We start from the raw sequence: 19,330 nt of genomic DNA, 5'->3' as shown, positions 1-19,330 counted from the left end.
CAATGCTAACAAACATGATTTGCTCAGCCAACATACTCTGCATGCAACAGTAATGCAAATCTAAGATTTTAATATAATGTTTATGCATATTTAATATTAATTACAAGTACATATTTAAATTATCCTACTACATTAGCAATACTAGATACAATATTTAGAAAAAACAACTAGCATAGTTAAGCCTTCAAAATTTGTTAGTTTTCTATCAAGTATAAAACAGAATAGAAAACAAAGTTTCTGTGTGAAGAGAATGTATTTTAACCGAAGCAGCCAAGACCTGTTGCAAAACACAGATCATACGCTGACAATTAGACAAAACCTTGCAGTAACAAAAGATGCTGTCATTCACTATATTTACAAGAAACTGACTAATAATTCGTTTGCTGACTGCACTATAGTGATTATTTAAAAATCCTGCACAGCATCTTTGTCTTTTGTACGTACGAAATGACCTTGTTTAAACCATATGTGCTAGAAAATATAGAACTCTGCAATAGAAAGAGGTTAAAAAAAGTTGAATACTGTGGAAAAAAATTTATTTAAGTCTATACAAGTCTTCTGAAACAAACCATTGGCTTTGATACAGTAAATTCAAGTGAATACTCATTGCAATAGTATTTTTTCATACAGAGATCAAGAAGCCCTATAGCTTCCCATTTAGTGTCTGACAGAAGTTTTATTTCGGAATAAGTAGCTGCACAAAGCAGACGTGATAAGAGATCTCACAGTCACAGTGAGCTACAGTTGAGATAAACTTATAGTACAAACATTTCAGAAAATTAGGAATCCATACTGAAGTGTGGCAAAATGATTCACAATGAAAGAACAATGACATCACTCAGACCCCTTGCCAATAATGAAGACTTTCTGCAGCAAGTCTAGAGCAGACCATCATAAAAACCTAGAGTGCAAGAGTACCACAAATTTAGTATATAAATATCACAGGATTAAAACTCCAGTTAAGCCATCAACTGAAGTGATGATTAAAAGGAAAACATGGCGTCTCCCAGCTTTGCAAAGGAAGCTTTCAAAGCATCTCTTCAAGAAAGTGCTGATGCCAACTAGGGCCTGTGCCAATTTGTGTTTTAGACTGCACTGTTGAAAGACAAAATTTTAGCAGATTTGTCTAAGAACTGTATAATCCTGCTGCTTTTAATACCTTAAAAAAAGGATTTACTAGAAGAAATGAACTGTAACATTTATAGTTCATACTGTTTCCAAGATCTGTGCACACTACGTAGTTCTATAATTTTAACAGAATTTAAAAATAAGACAAAGAGCAGACAATGCAGTATTTGTTAGATGGATTTGTTTAGAGTAGTTACACAATTAATGTATACAGTTGTAAAATTTTTAGTGCTTTTGTTCTTGCACATTATTAATGCTACTTATAAAAACCTGAAGATTGCAAATTGGGCATGCTTACCATAACATTTTCAGACTGGGAAAGCTGCAGAACATTTTTTCTACAAGTGTTCACTGCCATGATACAAAACAAATATGTGCAAACTGCAAGGTCCCTAAAAATAGCATTTAATGACTTTATGTACAGAAAGATGTAACTATCTGTTTAAATATGCAAAGAATAAGCTTCCCAAAGTTTATAACATAGAACAATATCCACCACATGCTCCTCCTCCTCCATATCCTTCTTCCTTGTTTGATAACTTTACACCTCTGTTTTGGTTTTCACTTTCCCACAGTCCAGGAGTCTGAATGATTTTTTCAACAAGTTCTTCAAAGGCACACTGCACACCATCACATGTTTTTGCACTTGCCTCTGGAGAAGGGACACAAAAAAAAAAAACACCAAGCATTAGCATATTCTGGTAACTTGTTTAATATTTCTCTTTCAGTTAAGTCTCAACCTACAACAGACTTAAAACTTCTACAACCTATTCCTAAAAACACAGCGGTGCCAAAATTGGCAACTATGTGGATTTGTCACCACACAGGTAGCACATCAAAATATTTTTAATAGAAGAGCTTTCAAGTCAAACTTCACCTGACCATACAGAGACAGCTATAGCTTAGCTTTATTTTCCTGTGGAAAGCACCCCAATAAGAAAAATTTGGATTCTTGTCTGAAAAACTTGTTGGCCATTCTGTGTTTCAGTTCTGTACATTAATCATAATCGTAGTACCATCAGACCATATGAATCAAGGATCCATACTGCAGGATTCTGGGTCAGTCTCCATGACAAAACTCATCTGATAAAAGCAATAATGCATCTCATTCCTTTTGCAGTTCGCAGAACTCTAGGTAATTTCACTCAGGATCCTTACTTTGACCAAGACTAAGAAATCTGCCCACAGGTTAGGTTATGAGAACAACAGACACCATCAGAAATTGTTCAAGCCCCACAAGGGCTTGCCCTGTTCATCTACACAGCCACGCAGATACTTAGCATAGGTAGCATGCATATATATACATCTATATATACACACACATACATATATGCACACTTATAGTCTAATTTTCATTTCTGTTTTCATCTCCCATGCTCTCAGTAGCTTGTGCCTCAACTTTGAACTTTTATTTCCACATCTGACGCTGTGGCTAAAAAGAAACACAGCAGGACACTAAACAAGTAAGTCTTCAGTCAGACAAAGAACCTAAGTCTAAGTACAAGAATGAATGAGTACATATCAATGAACTGCTTCGCTACTGGAATAATCCTGTAAAATAATTCCTTCTGATCCTTAGGTGAAACACATAATAAACATGTGCATAAAGAGTCACTTCAACACCCATTTTTTAATTTAGCATTATATGGCTTTGCCTACAAGACCCATTTCATTTTGCAGCAAGATGAGACCAATATATTTGCTCCAGTCATAATTATGTCATTACTCAATCCCACCCACCATTCATAAGTTAATTATATACCTACCTGTTTTTACATCCCAGTTCTAACACAGATTTCTCTCAGGTACCAGCCATTTTGCTATACTGAAGGCTGGCCACCAGCACCAGTTTTCCCTCTTCCATTTTGCTTCTGTTATTAATTTAGCAAGTCAGCTGGGGAATGAAATCAGACAAAAACCCAAACAGGTTTCATCACACTATAGAGAACCTGTACTCTGCCCTTCATCCTTATGAATTTCTACATAATCATCCACAGCTAGAACAGGTATCTGGACAGGCACAATTTTAAGAAACAGGAATACCCATTATCTTTGTGCCCAGCACAGGTGAGAAATATCATTAATTGGACTGTACACACAAAGACTCTCAATCCTACAGAAGTGGTACTTTTCCTTATGTAACAAAAATTAAGAAAGATCTCTGCAAGCATCTATAACATACCTATGAACAACATGGAATGTTTTCTTGCAAATTTGAGGCCTTCATTTCTGTCAACTTCACGGTTTTCCTATAATAAAACAAAGCATTAATATTCCTTATTAACAAAATATACCAGCAGATTACTTACTGCAGTTGAATTTGGTTTACCTTATCAATCTTGTTTCCAACTAACATTTGCACTATGTCATTCCTTGTGCAGTAAGTTTCCAATTCATTTAACCAGTTATCCAGCTTGACAAAAGTATCTCTTCTTGTGACATCATAAACTGAAAGATATTAGTGATATTATTTCACAATATTTTTCCAAGAATTACAGCTTACATTACAAAAGCAGCAAAAATGATGGCTTTTTTGAATCAGAAAACTGAAGGAGTTCTAAGGATTCAAATTTACCTTCTGTACAAACAACTGGAAAGAAAGCAGGACATCTAACAACTCAAATCACTGAGGCAGAACAACTCCAAGTTCCAGCCACCTACAGTTCCCAGACTAATATTCCTTGATATATCCTAGCTTACAGGCTAGAGACTATCATTCTCCAAGGAATTCTAAACTAGCTGATCCCTCACGTAGGATATTTAAAATCACTACACAACAGCTATGCAAACAGGATGGCACAACCTTCAGTACTGAAGCTATGAAAGTGGGTTTTTTCCATTGTTTTCACATCCTACATGCAGATAGGCATAAACAGCTCCTTTCAATCAAATCTCTAAGTTGGCTTGCATGAACAGCCTCATTTTTTGGAAGACAGGTGACAAAGAAATAGTCAGGAGATACTAAATAAAAGGGGACAGCAAATCTCAACAGCAGAACCTTCTATCTCCCTAACAGTGCTTGTTTACAGCTTTCAACAGGAAGTAAGTGGCAGGTTCGGTGCAATTAAGTGACTTGATACAACATGTTTTAACAGCACCTTCCCATACCAGGAAGATAACACAACTCACAGCTTGGGAAACCTACCAGGAAGTCACATGACAGATGTTATTCCCCATTAAACAATTTAACTAGACACAACAGCTTAGCAGGACTCTCTAAAGTCAGAAGCAACTTCAAGAAAATTAAATGTACATCCCTGCCCTTACTTTAGTCAGCTCCTCACTCCCAGCAGTGGAGAAGTAGACTACAGAGCTCAGTGCCTAGAAAACATGCTTCCATACACCAAAAAAAAGCACAAATGAGACTTGACCATGAAGCTGAAATTATGGGTTTTGCCCGGGTTTCTCAAACACAGACTGGTGCTTTCTACATGTCCAGCTGGTCTTTTCTAAGTGATTCTCTGTGTAACATTCCATAAGTTGGGAAACAAGTAACAAAAAACCTTAGCCAGATTCCACGTGGTTTATGTTATTAATTTCATTAGGAAAAAAACAATGAGGATGTATCATACTGATATAGAGAGGATATAGAGAGACTACACTGAGGAGAATTATTTTTTACTCTGCACTTCGTAAGCACAGGCAAGAATAAAAAGCAATAAATAAAAGACAAATTTATGACAGCACAAGGATAACAGCTCCAAGCTATCCTTTCAGAGAGTAGTAGCTTTTATTCTCATGCAAAAAACAGAGGTTCTCAAGCTGGTCAGATTGACTACACAAGAAAGAAGTTGAGACACCAAGATGCTTTTATGAGTTGTTCAACACAGATACAAAGATTTTAAACACCACTTAGATATTATATAAAGGCTATATGAGTTTGTGTAACTCCAATGCATGAGAAAACCACAAACATTTGAGCTAGCATGCAAAGATATACTTACCTAGGATAACACCTTGTGCACCTCTGTAGTAACTGGGGGTTAATGTTCTGAACCGCTCTTGACCTGCAGTATCCTAGTAAGCCATACAAAAAGTTCCATTATTCAGAATTTGAGCAGAATACAGTTTAGCTTTCAGCTATTCTACTTCTAATGAACATACAGAATAAGATTTAAACTATATTCCACTAGCAGATTAGCTGAGTTTATTCCATCCCCTGCTGTTTTACTACACATTAATTTTGAGATTTTATGCAGTCTGTCCCAGGAAGCACCTTTGAACTACTAGATGTAGCATGTAACTGGATTATATAACAGTAAGATGGCCATTTTCTGCAAAGGCATTTCATCTGCAGCTAGTATTGCAGCAACCAGCAAGAAAGCAGCATAGCTGCAGTACTAAGATTTTCTAACAAGCATCACAGCTCATGACAACAAAACCAGTTCCTTCACTTCAATCACTTGGTCCAGTTAAATTTGACTGAGTATCTGGGTAAATGGACTAACATGCTATAACACAACAGAAGCAGGAATAAGTCAAAGGTTTCTCTGGTTTTAAGCAAAGTTGAGTTTACATCCTAAAATTTAAAGGGTCAATAGCTCTGAAAAAAACCCCATAACCCACCAAAATTAGAAACCTGTTTTCTTGGCAGAGATAAAGTTATATTGCACACTCATTGAAGGCTTTATGCACAGAATATTTAAACAACTTTCTTAATTTACCCAGGTTAGAAGTGACACATGAAACACTGTGGACTCCCTGACAAAGAACCTGGATAAGCAAATTAAACTTCAACATCCTACAAGCCACTCAGTCAATGCCACACATCTAAAACTGGCTTTGTGTCATGATGCACCTTCACAAGTTTTTCTTTTCCAGTTTACCTCATGATTATTTCTTTCTATTCACCAAAATGGCAGAAAAAATCCCCTAACTTATCATTCCTTGTTTTGCTATCAGTCTGGTTTTCCTCCTGTATGCATTCTTCATTTTCTGTCAAACTATTGCATTTATTTTCCTTGTCAAACCCATTTATTTCACTGATGATTCCTACTGTAACTAAGACATTAGTTCTGTTTGTTAGTGAGGTATGAAGCACCCTCCAAGCTACAGAAACACTGCAATACACATTTCATGTTCTACTACTACTTCCCAAGGAAACAAAGGTCTGATATCTTACTCATATGAGAAACAAAGTTTTAATCTTGCTTGGTACCAGAAGACACGACTGGGTCTGACTATTCAAAAATGAGCTTCAAGTCACAGAAGTGTGGAGGCTGGTTTACACAATGGAGAATATTTTTTAAAAGCTTGGGAATAATTTTTCTTCACTTGCTGTAATGGAAGCTCTACTTTTAACTATGGCAGAAGTTGAACACACTAAAGCTATGATTATATACATACTCTCTCTTTGAAATGCATCTGCTACAAATAATTCTGATGTTGAGCTTATAAAAGTCTTCATATGATGGCTATGAAGTTTAGACAAAAAATGGGTCTAAAGAGGTAACATATGAGCACACAACTGTAATTCTTAACCTATTAATACACAACGTCATCATTATAGGGAAAATTTAGTAAAGAAGTGCACCCTTCTACTGATTTAATACCATTTAGTTCCTCCTTCTCTCCACTTCTTTCCCAACCAGATCTGCAATTAGTACTGCAGAAGCTCACAAGCAGCAGAGCTACCCCCACAGCCAGCTGTCCCACAGCTCACTGCAACTTCTGAATGCTGCAGTATTAACCTCCCACTTCTCCAAATCACCTTCATACTAACAGAAAAGGATTCTATACAAACTATACATTATAGAAACCCCAGCTACTCCTAAAGAAAGCAACACATGAAGAACTTAGGAGAGACTTACCCATATTGCCAGTTTAGCTTTGTTTCCATCAACTGAAATAGTTTTCACCTTGAAGTCCACACCTAGAGGAAGAAAAATATTTTAGTTCTTCAAACATATTACAGTTATCTTTGAAAAAACAATAAAGAAAAATGGAAAAAATAAAATCAAATGCCAAAAAACCCCATGTTTTGACATGAGCAGGAAGAATAAGTTCCATTAGCTATTTATGAACCTTGCTCAAAATGTAAGGTTTTCTTGGTGACATGCTTTTGCAAAAGCTTAAGGGGCTTTTAAGCCATTGACTCAAAATATCTTATGGAAGTAAGGCAAATACTGTATCTCTTGTATTAAAGCACCTATTCCTGGACAAATTTTCAAGTTCATAATTCAAATGGATTAACTTTCTATTCATTACTCACAAACACTCTCCAAACAGACAACAAGATAATGGTTCTGCTGGTCAGTCATCTACTCCAACATGTGACAATTCTTCCCCTTCACGTATCCTCCACCCCCAGGAACTAGCAGCCTATCAATTGCTCAAGGACAAGATGCACAAAACTCAAGCCAAGGAGAACAGCATGTTAGTGCTGCAAATTTAGGCTTGTTAGACTGCAAATTTAAATGATATAGTGACACACATCCGTTTGAGAGGCTCATCAGAACTATGATCCATTATGCTTTAATATAACCCTTAGGTTACTAATAGCAAGTAACTACCCAGAAAATACATTTCAAGTATTTTAGAGCGACTTTCACTTCTCACCAGGCAGCAGCTCTAAAATGAAGTAGCAGTATGGAAAGCTGATACTTCTACAAGAACAACTTTCAAGTACAACAGCAACCTTTTTGTACTTGGAATTACAATGTCAATTATCACACTCCCTACCAGAAAAAGAATTAAACTATTCTGATACAAAACGAGTAGAGCTTGGGATGAGTGCGCTGCACTTACATTCCAAAATTCATGCACATTACAAACAAATACAAGCAGTTGCCAAAATACATTCAACTTAAAGTCACAAAGGATATATAGGATGATTAAGAAACTGCGTATTACAAGCAGATTAAAACTTCAGTTGCACTGAACTTCAAAAGAGCTTTGTTTCAAAATAAGTAAATACAATTCTTATTCCACTGTTTCACAGCTTCAGCTCACTGAAGTGTTCCCTGAAATGTCAGTTGTTTTTCCAACAACATTCTGCACTGGAAGAAGCCCATACTCTCTTTCAAGCAAAATTTTCCCAAAGTACATCAACTTTTATAGTAACTGAACAGAACTTAGTTTTTTTCAGGTATTAGGACTCTTAGTCCCTAGCTTAGCAGTAACACAATGCTAAATACCACGCACAAGAATGGTACATTATTCTACAGTTATGTTAACAGAACAGTTGTTATTAACTTCATTTTAAACGCCAGTTCTCAGAACTTTACCTAGTTCACAGAAGGCTGCTTTGCTACCAATTTGACTCAATTTGATCCTAGAGAACATTCTGTTCTGTCCTCTTTTCAGCACTCAGCAGTAACTTGCAGACTAACAGAATCTCTTTCTTCCACTGTAATTGCATGTTTCTTCCCCTGAACTCCAAAAATCCCCATCTGCAGTTAGGTCAGCATGTCCAACAGTTCACAGTGCATTCTTTTATCCATTTGTCTGGCACCAAAACTTGTAACTGCAGATATTACAAGTCTCTGGGATACTTAACATGACAAAATACATAATAATAATTTCAAGAAATAAAATTTCTTTCTTAAGATAAACATATTTTATGTATTCTGAAGCCACAATACCCTTCCCCCATTCTGTAAACACATTCAGTATCTTGTGCCTGCACAGTTCAGCAATTTCCATTTAATGGAAATAGATATACACACCTTTATATTAGCTTTGCTGCTGGTTTAAAAATCACTTTAAATTTTGCAAGACCAATGCAAGTAAAATAAGAAACTAAAAAAGTGACTAAACCTCATGCATTAAACTGACTGTTGAAAAGCAAAAGTATGAAAATGAACTAAATAACACACCAAAATACACCCTTTAAAGTGACTGAGACAAGTAAAATGGAATTCTAACAAACAAAGGAGCTTAACACATTTCAAAGCCAAAACAAAAAGAAAATTTTTAAATACTTAGGTTTTTGGTTGCCTATACCTGCTATAAGGAAAAACAAGTAGAAAAAAATTTAAGTCTCAAGAAAATCTTGTCGAATTGAACAAACAGGATACTTATATTTCCTAAAACCAACAGTGAAATACATACATGTTTGTGTGACAGGTAGCAGTTCTGACCCTGCAAGAGTGATGTGTCTACCCTTGACAGCAGAAAGCTGACAGTGCTTTCCACCAGCAACAAGACAGCACTGCTGGACTCTACCCCTGTGTGTTACACCTCCTGCCTCAGCACTACACACTGGCATACTACAGCCTTACAATCTGTAGGAAGCAGCTCTGTCACTGATACTGCTCTCACATTCAGGCCACTAATGCTACGCTGTGTTTATAGTAAGTGCACAATTAGCTACAGTGTAGTATTTGTGTTGTAGGTAAGTGACAAGCTGGACAGCTTAGGAGTTTGAGGACTCCAAATGCAAGGAAAGCTAAAAAGAGACATCAGATCTCAATACATCACTTCATTTGCAAAATATTGCAAATGAATTGCACTGAACACTTATCTACAATCTCTCTCTCCTACAGAGAGCAAGCAAGTGAAAACAAGCACGAGCAGTAAGGACAACAGAAAATACTGGGGTACAAGTAGTCTGGTAAGATCCATGTAATGAAACCCAACAAACAGGCCAGCCTCAAGAGAATACAAGGACAGGTAATCTGCCAGGTTAAATACAACCTGTTTAATCCAACTAAAGCTACTAAAGCTGAACTATTTGCCAAAAGCAGCTTATTCTTTGAAGAAAATCACAGGATTTTTGCTAAGTTCTGAAGAATAACCCACATGAAACAATAATTTAAGGTTTCTTTTAAATTGCACCCAACAGGTCTGTGCAATCTGTGAAGGTTAAGATGTCTCAACAGCTCATCACAGGGGATCAGTTGTACTGCTCTCAAGGCTTTCCTCAGTATTGTGGGTTTGTGTGCACTTCTTGCTATATCTTAGAGAAAACCAAACCAACCAAAGTTCTCCTCACTTTCAAACCAAATTAAAAAAAAATAGTCATGTTAGGCAGTTCAGCAGTCAGTATGCAGATGACATTGAAAGAAGACATTATTTATATTCCATTCATTATGAAAAAGCACAATACTCTTCAGTTTCAACAGGAAAGGCTTTAAAACCTCTTCTGTCCTTCTGTCCCCAAACTCTCAAAACAAAATAGTATGTTTAATTAGCACAAAAAGAACTCCAAGCCAAGACTCACAAAATGTTTTGACATTTCACCATCTTGTTAGTACCTGAAATTGGCATCTAGGGTCTGTCTTCGTGCAGCAGAATAGTTACCTCTAGGAACTCACTCCAACTGCTTTATCTACATGAACAACAAATCATGCCCTGAATTTAAATCTGACATTCTGCTTCTTAGAAATACATTCACCAGAAAAGTGGCAATGGCACTGGATAGTAGTTTAAAAAGAAAAATGAGAAAACAAATAGGAACTTAGACTCTGTCCTCTTCCAGTTAAGCTGACAAAAAATGAATCTGCTATCCCCCAGGAGCCCTCACACCATGCTGTAGACTTGCATAGCTGGGGTCACAGTAGCTCTACTGCCCAGCACTACCTCAAACATCAGCTGGTTGGGCCTAACAGAGTGATCTACGCCAGCATTTGCTCAATTTCTAGAAACTGAGTTCTCCTGCCAAATGATCACATTCATTCCAGATTAGTATATTTGCTATCTGAAGTAATGTTTACATTGAGTACTCTTCCTCCTTTTCCACATCAGAAATAGAGCAGAATAGGACCTGCCAGCAACAAACCTTGAAATGTTGCTATTTAACAATCAGTGACTAGCTACCACAAATGCTGTTGTGCATGTTTACAAATGCGAAGAAGAATTCCTTCAGGAAACATTTCCTCAGTTTCTCAAATTATGCCAGTTTTTGACACAGATACAAACAGCAGAATAAAAAACAAAGAAACCCCAGCATTAAAAACAAACAGAAAAACCCCAAACAATAAAGATGCCCACTCAGAGACTGAGCTACTCTTTTGGTATCCAAAACATCGTGAAAGCTGAAGTAGCTATTCTGCACTAACTGCCTGGCTCCCATGGTTGGCACATCAAGAAAGTAACAGGACCTGAAGTATACACAGTGCCAAAACTATTAGATTAGAATCCAAGATTGCCATCTTTACCACCTGATCTATTTCATTCCTGTTGCCTTCCACACTATCCTCCCTCACAAACTGAGGTGGGGCTACTTGCACAACTTCATTTTTTATAAGCAATGGAATGAACAAAAATAGGCCACATTCCTCCCCTTGGCTTCTCAGTGCTTTATATGAAATAGTACTCCTGAATCTTATTAATGTTAATGAAAATAAAAGATCAATTTATTTAATTCTTAATAAATTAGACAGAGCTGGTTTTGCTTACCAATAGCGGAACTCAAAAGAAAAAAATTCTATATAAGTTCTTAGACAGAATTCTTCCTACAGAGAAAGTAAAAAATGCAACTGAAATGATGGTGTGAAAACATATCTCTATTTTCCATAATTTCAGTTATTACTTTGGCACAGAGCTGCATCACACTCTTAAAAGCTCCATTTTGCTCCCTTTGAGAACCAACCCACTTAGTGTATCCTGCATTCTGGGTCCCTCTCCCCCAGCACAACTGACCCATGCTGGTAGGTATAACACCAGCACAGCAGTGACACGTCACTGCCTTTTTCCCCAGCAGCTCCAGATTCCTGGCTCTCTTCCACTTTTCTCAGGAGTCTAGCTGCCAAGGAACTGATTACTAAGCAGAAGGAAAAAAAAGCCACATTGTAATTTCCTCTCTACAGAGCAAAAGCAGACGCCACGCAGAGCCCAGCGCACTTTAGTATTGTTTGAAGTCAGAAGAGTTAACACTACCTGCTACAGAGTCTGAAGCTAGCTACCAAGTATCATATTACACAGACACAAGGTCTGGACAGCAATATTATTAGTAAAAAACCTGACAGCTATTCTGCACAGATAAATCAGTAGGAGAGTAGTAGCTCTTCCAGAACTATATGTTAAACAAGTCTGAACAAAGCACAATTTTACACTGAAAATGTTATCGGTTTTTCTAAGGTAGTATCAGCACATACTTACCAATTGTTGCTGCAAGTTCTGGGTCAAATGTATCATCTGTGAACCGCAGCAGAAGGCTGACAGGGGAAAAAAGAAAAAAAAGAGATACTATTATTGCAGCATTTCCATACCTCGCTGAAAGCCTATAAATTACGAGTCTGAAAGGAACAGCAAGATCACATAGCTAATCAACTCACATGTGATTTTTTTAAATTCTTTTTTATTTTTTTGGTAGGAGAGAATATATGGAAAAAAGAAAAGAACGTGGAAAGAATAGAACAGACACGCTCTGCTACCTGAGCCCTGAGTATCTCTGCAGGTATTACCAAGAACATCTCTTTGAAAACAAAGTACCACACAAGTTGTCAAATCGGCTGCCTGAACAGTCATGTGATCTGCTTTGCAAAGCGTTTTACTTCAACCTTATTCTATTTTTCTTCTCCCAGAATTCAGTACAAAAGCACTATGTTTTGTTTCAATATTGCTTCACACAGTATTTCTGTAAGCTTGAGAAACAAATTCCAAGTCAGTTTTTCATCCCAGAAATAACTCCTTGAACTGGGCACACAGAGGAACAGCAAGGACAACACCCATCAGAAATAAAGCCACAGAGTCTGAAGAGCAGAAATAGCTCACCAGCGTTTTTATGATTTTGTATTTCTTCGTGTTAACAACTCATACACACAACATTTCCCCCATCCTGATGAATGTGTCTGCTACCAACAGAAAAAGTTACAACCAAGATTTAACAGCACATCACACCATAGCACTGCAGGGTTCCTTAGAAAAGTGCCCATAATGCCACCAGTGTCAAATGTAAATATTTGTGTGAGAGACAAAGATTCTGAGCATGCAGTTCCTAAAATCAACACTCTTATGCATCTGTGGCAAGTGCATGTGGCAGGCAGCTGTTTGCTATGACCACGGCTTCTACTCATTTCCAGGATGGAGAAACAAAACAAAGCCTTATCTACTTTTTGGTCTTCCCCACCACCCTGTTCTTTTCTCCTGTTTTTGCATGTGAATTTAGAAGTCAAGTGCTTTTTAGCATTTGGACACAGTCCTCCAATGACAAAACAGTGTCCATTGAAATTCCTTTATTTCAATGAGGATGAGTGATAACTCCAAGTTAATCACAGACCAAAGTTTTTTTCTCTCCTTATTCCAGAACCCCAAAAGCAAATGGTAGCTTTACATACCAAAGAATAATTAAAATAATAATTTTATTATTACTTTAATAATAAAAATTATTATTTAAATAATTTAATTTAAATAATTTAATTTAAATTATTATTTAAATTATAAATCACAGCACACAGGTTTTTAGATTTCACAGATAGTTCTATAAGGATGTTATTTAAGAGCAGCTATTTTTAGTTACAACTAATATTAGTTTCATTCAGAACACAGAAATTATGGAAGCCTTATACTGCTACTAGAATAAAACCATCATTTTACCAGTCTTGCATGCCTAGCCCAGCCACCTTCTACCTTTTTTTCATATGTAGCTATCATCTTCTACAAAGCATAGCACACTCACAGGGACCATGTTTAAGACAACATTTGTACAGATCTCAGGACAATAACCACTTACTCCACCTTGCTAATACCTGCTTAGCATTTGACCCTTCCTAGTCAACCAACAGGTAAGAGACATAAATTTAGGAATAATTCAATTTTAAGTTCCTGTGCCTGAACAACTCCACTGTTACCGTTTAATAGCATTTTTATTTTCTCCACAAAATGCCTCTTTTAGCAAGCTTTCTGATGCAAGGAAACATGTATATAAATAGGTATGTAAACCCCCTGTGTTTTATCTGCCCCAGGAAAAATTCTTCCATATGGCCACTCATATGTGAGGTGACATCAACTAAAAGAAATTTGCTCAGGTCACGTCTGTCACCAGAGGCCTACTGTACTAATTATCAATTCAGCAGCTAACTCAAACGAGTAACTGACAGACTTTTAACAAATATGGGCACTTTTTTCCCCTAATTAGTATGTAATTTGGGGTCACAGCAGACAGCATAGGACATGCATTATTGCCAAAAAAAAATACCAAACCAACACATGAATAAAACCCCAGCTCCTTAGCGCTGCTATCTACAGCCTCAATGTACTTGATAAAGCTTATAAGTAGCAGTTATAGAACTACTGTGTCAGAACTACTTTGCTGCGTCCCTTGCTCCCCCTCACACACCCAATGCCGGGTCACTTGTGACTCTGCATATCTGTATTATGGACTAGACGTTAACCCCAAAGCGCTGTGGAGCTGTACAAGGGCACCTATCTCCGCACGGCGCAGCGCTGCCCCGGGCACAGGGCGGCCCAGTGACCGCGGGCAGCCCGACAGAGCCCCGCTTCATCTGCTGGCAGCTGAGCCTGGCACACACCAGCTCAGGGCCGGCGGCTGCGGGAGCGCGGAGGAGAAGGAGAAGGAAGAAGAGGAGGAGGAAAAGGAGGAGGGAACCTCTCCCCCGCCGGAGAGCTGCCCGGGAAGGGAGCTCCCCCCGCGGGCCCGGCCCTGCGGGGCGCAGGCCGCGCCCAGACGGCATTGTCCGACAAGGGGCCTAGGCCGGAGCCGGCCGGCCGGGAGAGGCTGTGGAAGGCTGGCGGGCGCCCCCCCACCTGGACTTGCCGACGCCGCTCTCGCCGATGATGAGGATCTTCAGGGTGGTCAGCACGTCCTCGTCCATCCCGACGCCGACCCCGGACCGGCCCCGACCGCCCGACGCTCCGTGCGCAGCTGCGGCGGCGGCGGCGCTGCGCCTGCGCGGGGCCGCCCGCGGTTTGTTTACAGCGGGCGGAGCGGGCCGGGCGGGGTGCGCATGCGCGGGCCCCGTGGCAGGGAGAGCTGCGCGGCCGGGCCGTGACCTGAGGAGAGCGGGGGGCGTGGCGGGGTTTGCAGCTGCCGTCGGTGTCAGAATCCGGGGCCGTGGGGAGAAAAGCGACCAAATAAAATGGCAGCGGTTTATTAGACATTGGAATGGGCTGCCCGGGGAGGTGGTGGAGTCCCTGGAGGCGTTTAAGGAAGGACTGGCTGTGGCATTCAGTGCTGCGGTGTGGTTGACAAGGTGGCGGTCGATCATCGGTTGGCCCCGATGAGCTCAGAGGTTTTTTCCAGCCTCACTGATTCTGTGGTTGCTTGCGCCGCACGAAGGCAGGCGGGCAGCGCCCGGTGCGGGAGCAGGGCCAGCTGCCGCCTCCCGCGGGGAGCAGCTGCTCCCGAGCCCGCCGCCAAAACACGGGCTCGTCTGGGGACAAACCGGCACTGGAGGCCAGCTGGTACGTGACACCACGTGCTTTTCTACCAGCATCTTACATTCGCCCTCAAAAGCCAAGAATGTTGTTTGGTTGGGTTTTTTCCCAATTCCTATGAGAAAGTCTCTTTATAACCAGTTCAGCTAACCTGCTATTATGGCTTGAAACCTACCTCAGGCCATGTGTAAACAAGTGCAACTCTTCTAAAATTAACAGCGTACATGTCAGACATGAGCCTGAGATTCCTCGACCGGTGCTGTAGTCCTTGGCCCTGCTGGGCAGCCTCTGGGCAGGCCAGAGACTGACTGCACCAAATACAAACAAGTTCAGGCTCCTCCATAATCACAGCAATCCGTCACACAACCAGTCACTCCAAAGGAAGAGATCAGGCCATGTCAGCAGTTCGCACAAGGCAGGCTCTGTAACCTTAAATAAAAATAGGTATATTTTTATTCATAACATCAGCAGTTCGCACAAGGCAGATGAACTTGTGAGGCCATCGTGGTTTCTGTCACAGCAATGGCTGCAGAGGGCACAGCTCTTCCAGCAGACTGCTGATTCTGCTCAGCATTTGCCTTCACCTGGGTTCCAGGGTCAACACAGAAACCGTTCTCTTGTAAACCTCTCTGTTGCCTGGCTTCGTCCACTTTCAGGATCCGGTCTCCTGACTCTCTTACCTCAGAAAAACAACTCCCAGGAGGAGGACAATAACAGTAATTAACCTGTTAAACTATGGAAACATATTCTATAATTAAATGTGCAAATGGCTGGCTGTGTTTACAACACCACTGTGTCTGTTTGTAATGAATAATCTAAAATTTGTTGAAAGTGTGACTGTTTTCGTAGTCTGGATTGTGCTTTGCAGTCATGCAAGAAAGCAGAATGTCTATACTCTTTAGTTTTTGTTGAAGTGCACAGGAATTCTGGGTTCTTAGCATGGATCAGGATGAGGATTTGAATTTGGAAGGCATATCCAAAGAGCAAAGTATTCCACTAAGGCTACTGAATCTCTTGAAGTCAGAGAGTATTTGTATTCTGTGATTAGATTCTTTCCCACTGCAGCCATAGAATTAAACTATTCAATGTGGATATTAGTCCTGATTCAGATCACACTGCTATACCTCACTCAGAATGAAGGGCTGGTCAGGATGGCATTCAGATCTTTGACTTTAATGATGAGCATATGCAAAAAAAAAAAAAAAAAAAAAAAAAAGGTGAAGCATGACCTAAATGAACAATTCTGTAACTCATACTTATGGGTGTTATGTTTTAGACCTTCTTAGGCATGCCCTTTGAGAACAGGTATTTCTCCAGGTTGTCCTCCTTCATGTAGTCTCTGTAGGAACTATGTAGTCTCTCACTTTGAGATTGGATCTGAGTGCTGCAGTCAGCCTGTTTGCTGTTTGCATATCTATTTTACTTCTGGAAAACCAGGCCTGTTGTAGGAACCAGCTATTGGATAATTAAGGTGTCTCAGTACTTCAAAACAAGAATATTATTTATTCATTGAAAGATGTACAATGATCAGAACATCTTTCAACAAATTTTTGTATAGTTTCTTCATTGAAGCTATCTCTGAATTGGGAGAGACATCTAACCTGCTGTAATTCAGGAGTGCCTGTCTTTCCTTACCTGCTTTTCAGTACTCTTCAGGAGTCCTTGTTTACTCCTAACAATTAGCCCAATCCCTTGAATAAGGCTGGGAGGGTTTCTCTTTTTATTGTTTATTGTCCCATTTGATCCTGACCTCACATGTGGCAGGGTCAAGCCATAGCATTGTGGTTAGCCCTACCTGATAATCAGTCTTCCTAGAAGAACACTGAAGATTTTATTTTTTTAATGCTATGCTGTTTCCTTTTGATTTCTTCTCAGTGATCTCTGTATTTCTGACAGAATGAGACAGAGCAATCAATTTGTCTGGAGATAATATTTATAAATAATTATGCATATATACTTTTCTTATTCTACATACACCACTAAGGGAAGCAGTCTGATAGTGGAAAACTAGCATAACTTATTCCAAGGCAGGTCACTGCTATGGGGAGATGGAGACAGACAGACAGACATCAACTTTGCACTTCAGAACTTCCCCTCAAACTTTACAGTCTTGCAGGAAGACTGCCTGGTTCCTGGTTTGATACAGGGCTCAGACTAGAGAAATGTCAGGTCCATCTCAGCTTGTGCAAATATATGTGATGAGTGTTCCTGAGCTTTTGATTGCTTCAGGGATGTGACAAAGGGAGGACATCTTGACAATGATATCATGTACTCTCACCATTACAATTCCCTGTCCACTGTATTACAGACTTGGCTGTATCTTTGACCATGAAAACAGATGGGAAACTATTTATAGTCACTCCCTCAGGGCTGGGATCAGTGAAGAAAGGACCATTACACTTCATGTACCCTCAGGGGACTGTAGAGCAGTTGCATAGTGCAGTGCCCTTATGCAGGCACTGAGAGCAAGTAAAGGTGAGAAGGATCTCCATCCAGTTTGCTCCTGCTGAACGAGCTGCAGGGTAACCTTGGCAACAGAGACGAGTGTGTCAGTAATAATCAGCCATTACCGTGAGAGACAACCTGGAATAAACAACAAAGAGCTCCCTCAGTCTCATTCTGTGTCTGAAAGACATCTGGGAGCCTTTGGTAAGTTCACGTCAACCATCTGCCTTACTTCCACAGTTTCAATATGGGGGTGATGGTATTTGCTATTAGAAGACTGCAGAAACAGCAATGGGTCAAGGGAGCTAAGCTGCCAGCACTGCTTTGTTTAGCATGAGCTCTGAAATTCATGATGGGAGAGTATCCCCTTAACTAGATGGCTGTCCTCCTGTCTCTCTATGCCATCACAAGTGAAAACAGACCTTGAAACGTATAGGTTCTGTTTAGGCTGTCTAGGTACACACAAGTCTCAGGCACATGCACCTCTTGAGGTGACAAAGTCCTTAATTCATTGAAACTCTCAAAGATTTTCTCAGGCCAGTCATGCACAATGTGCAGCAGAAGCTGAGAAGCTCAACCACTTCAGAGAGAAGTTGACAGCAATCTACTGCTGCAAAGACTAATCCTGCTGTCCCAATTCCACATTGTGAGGCTGACCCATATGTTGTTGTGGCAGTGAGTCAGGAGTTGTGATTCACAATGAAACAAGCAGGATTGCTAAACTCACCAGTCCCACCCAGCAGAGATGACACACATTCACACGCTCATTCTTTTTTGCTGCTTCATGAAGTAATTTGCAAGGTTTGTAAAACTGGCACTATATGTGTCATATTAAGGGAGGTTCCTTCTCTGTGTGACATCCTTAAACACAGTCAGCACGTCTATATGATTTCACATTCAGTGAATAAAAGCAAGGAGTGAAAGTGCTGCAGCAGTCCCAGAACTCTGGGCAGGATTCCTCTTGAGACCACACTGCAATGTAAATGACTCTGCTCTGTCTGGCCACTCCTTTTCCAAAGAATCCAGCCTATTTTTATGAAGAAACTATAATTATCTTTCTCTCCCCCTTCCAACAGCAGTGAGAACTGGGCACTCCCATCTGTTGATCTTCTCAGTGTCTGCTTGGTTTCTGTGAACACTAAGGGGGATTCAAGACTATAAGCACGTTAGCTCTGGGCAATTAAAAAACACTGCTTATAATCAACACAGTTTAAAAAAACATTGGTGCTGTGACACAAATCGGCTATTTGGGGAAGAACAACAAGAAAAATGTCGTTTCAGCCATTCAAAGAGTGTTGTATATGAGAATGATATGCCAGTATTTTCCAGAGGAAACCAACATATATTCTGAAGATCATTTACTGAGACTTCCATAATGACCATGAGTAGATTGCTGATTTTGTGCTAGGATACTGTGACTTCTGAAAATAATATGAAAAACTTGATTGCATGCTTTGCAGTTTTATTTTGCTAGATA

General features: G+C 39.7%; 1 protein-coding gene across 1 annotated transcript; it reads right to left on the bottom strand.

Annotated features, from left to right (window-relative positions):
• Positions 1 to 519: 519 nt before the first annotated feature.
• RAB18 (RAB18, member RAS oncogene family) lies at positions 520 to 14,935 on the bottom strand. Its single transcript, XM_041408591.1, has 7 exons — positions 14,779 to 14,935; positions 12,172 to 12,227; positions 6,939 to 7,000; positions 5,073 to 5,145; positions 3,458 to 3,576; positions 3,311 to 3,377; positions 520 to 1,780 (listed from the first exon to the last, which is right to left on the bottom strand). The coding sequence occupies exons 1-7, from the start codon at positions 14,844 to 14,846 to the stop codon at positions 1,602 to 1,604; spliced, it is 624 nt and encodes a 207-aa protein (XP_041264525.1). The 5' UTR covers positions 14,847 to 14,935; the 3' UTR covers positions 520 to 1,601.
• Positions 14,936 to 19,330: the final 4,395 nt, after the last annotated feature.

The sequence above is a fragment of the Onychostruthus taczanowskii genome, unplaced genomic scaffold (assembly GCF_017590055.1).
Source record: "Onychostruthus taczanowskii isolate IOZ18803 unplaced genomic scaffold, ASM1759005v1 scaffold3, whole genome shotgun sequence".
Classification (NCBI taxonomy): Eukaryota; Metazoa; Chordata; class Aves; order Passeriformes; family Passeridae; genus Onychostruthus; species Onychostruthus taczanowskii.
The sequence above is the reverse complement of the archived record's forward strand: the minus strand, read 5'-3'. Positions and strand labels throughout refer to the sequence as shown.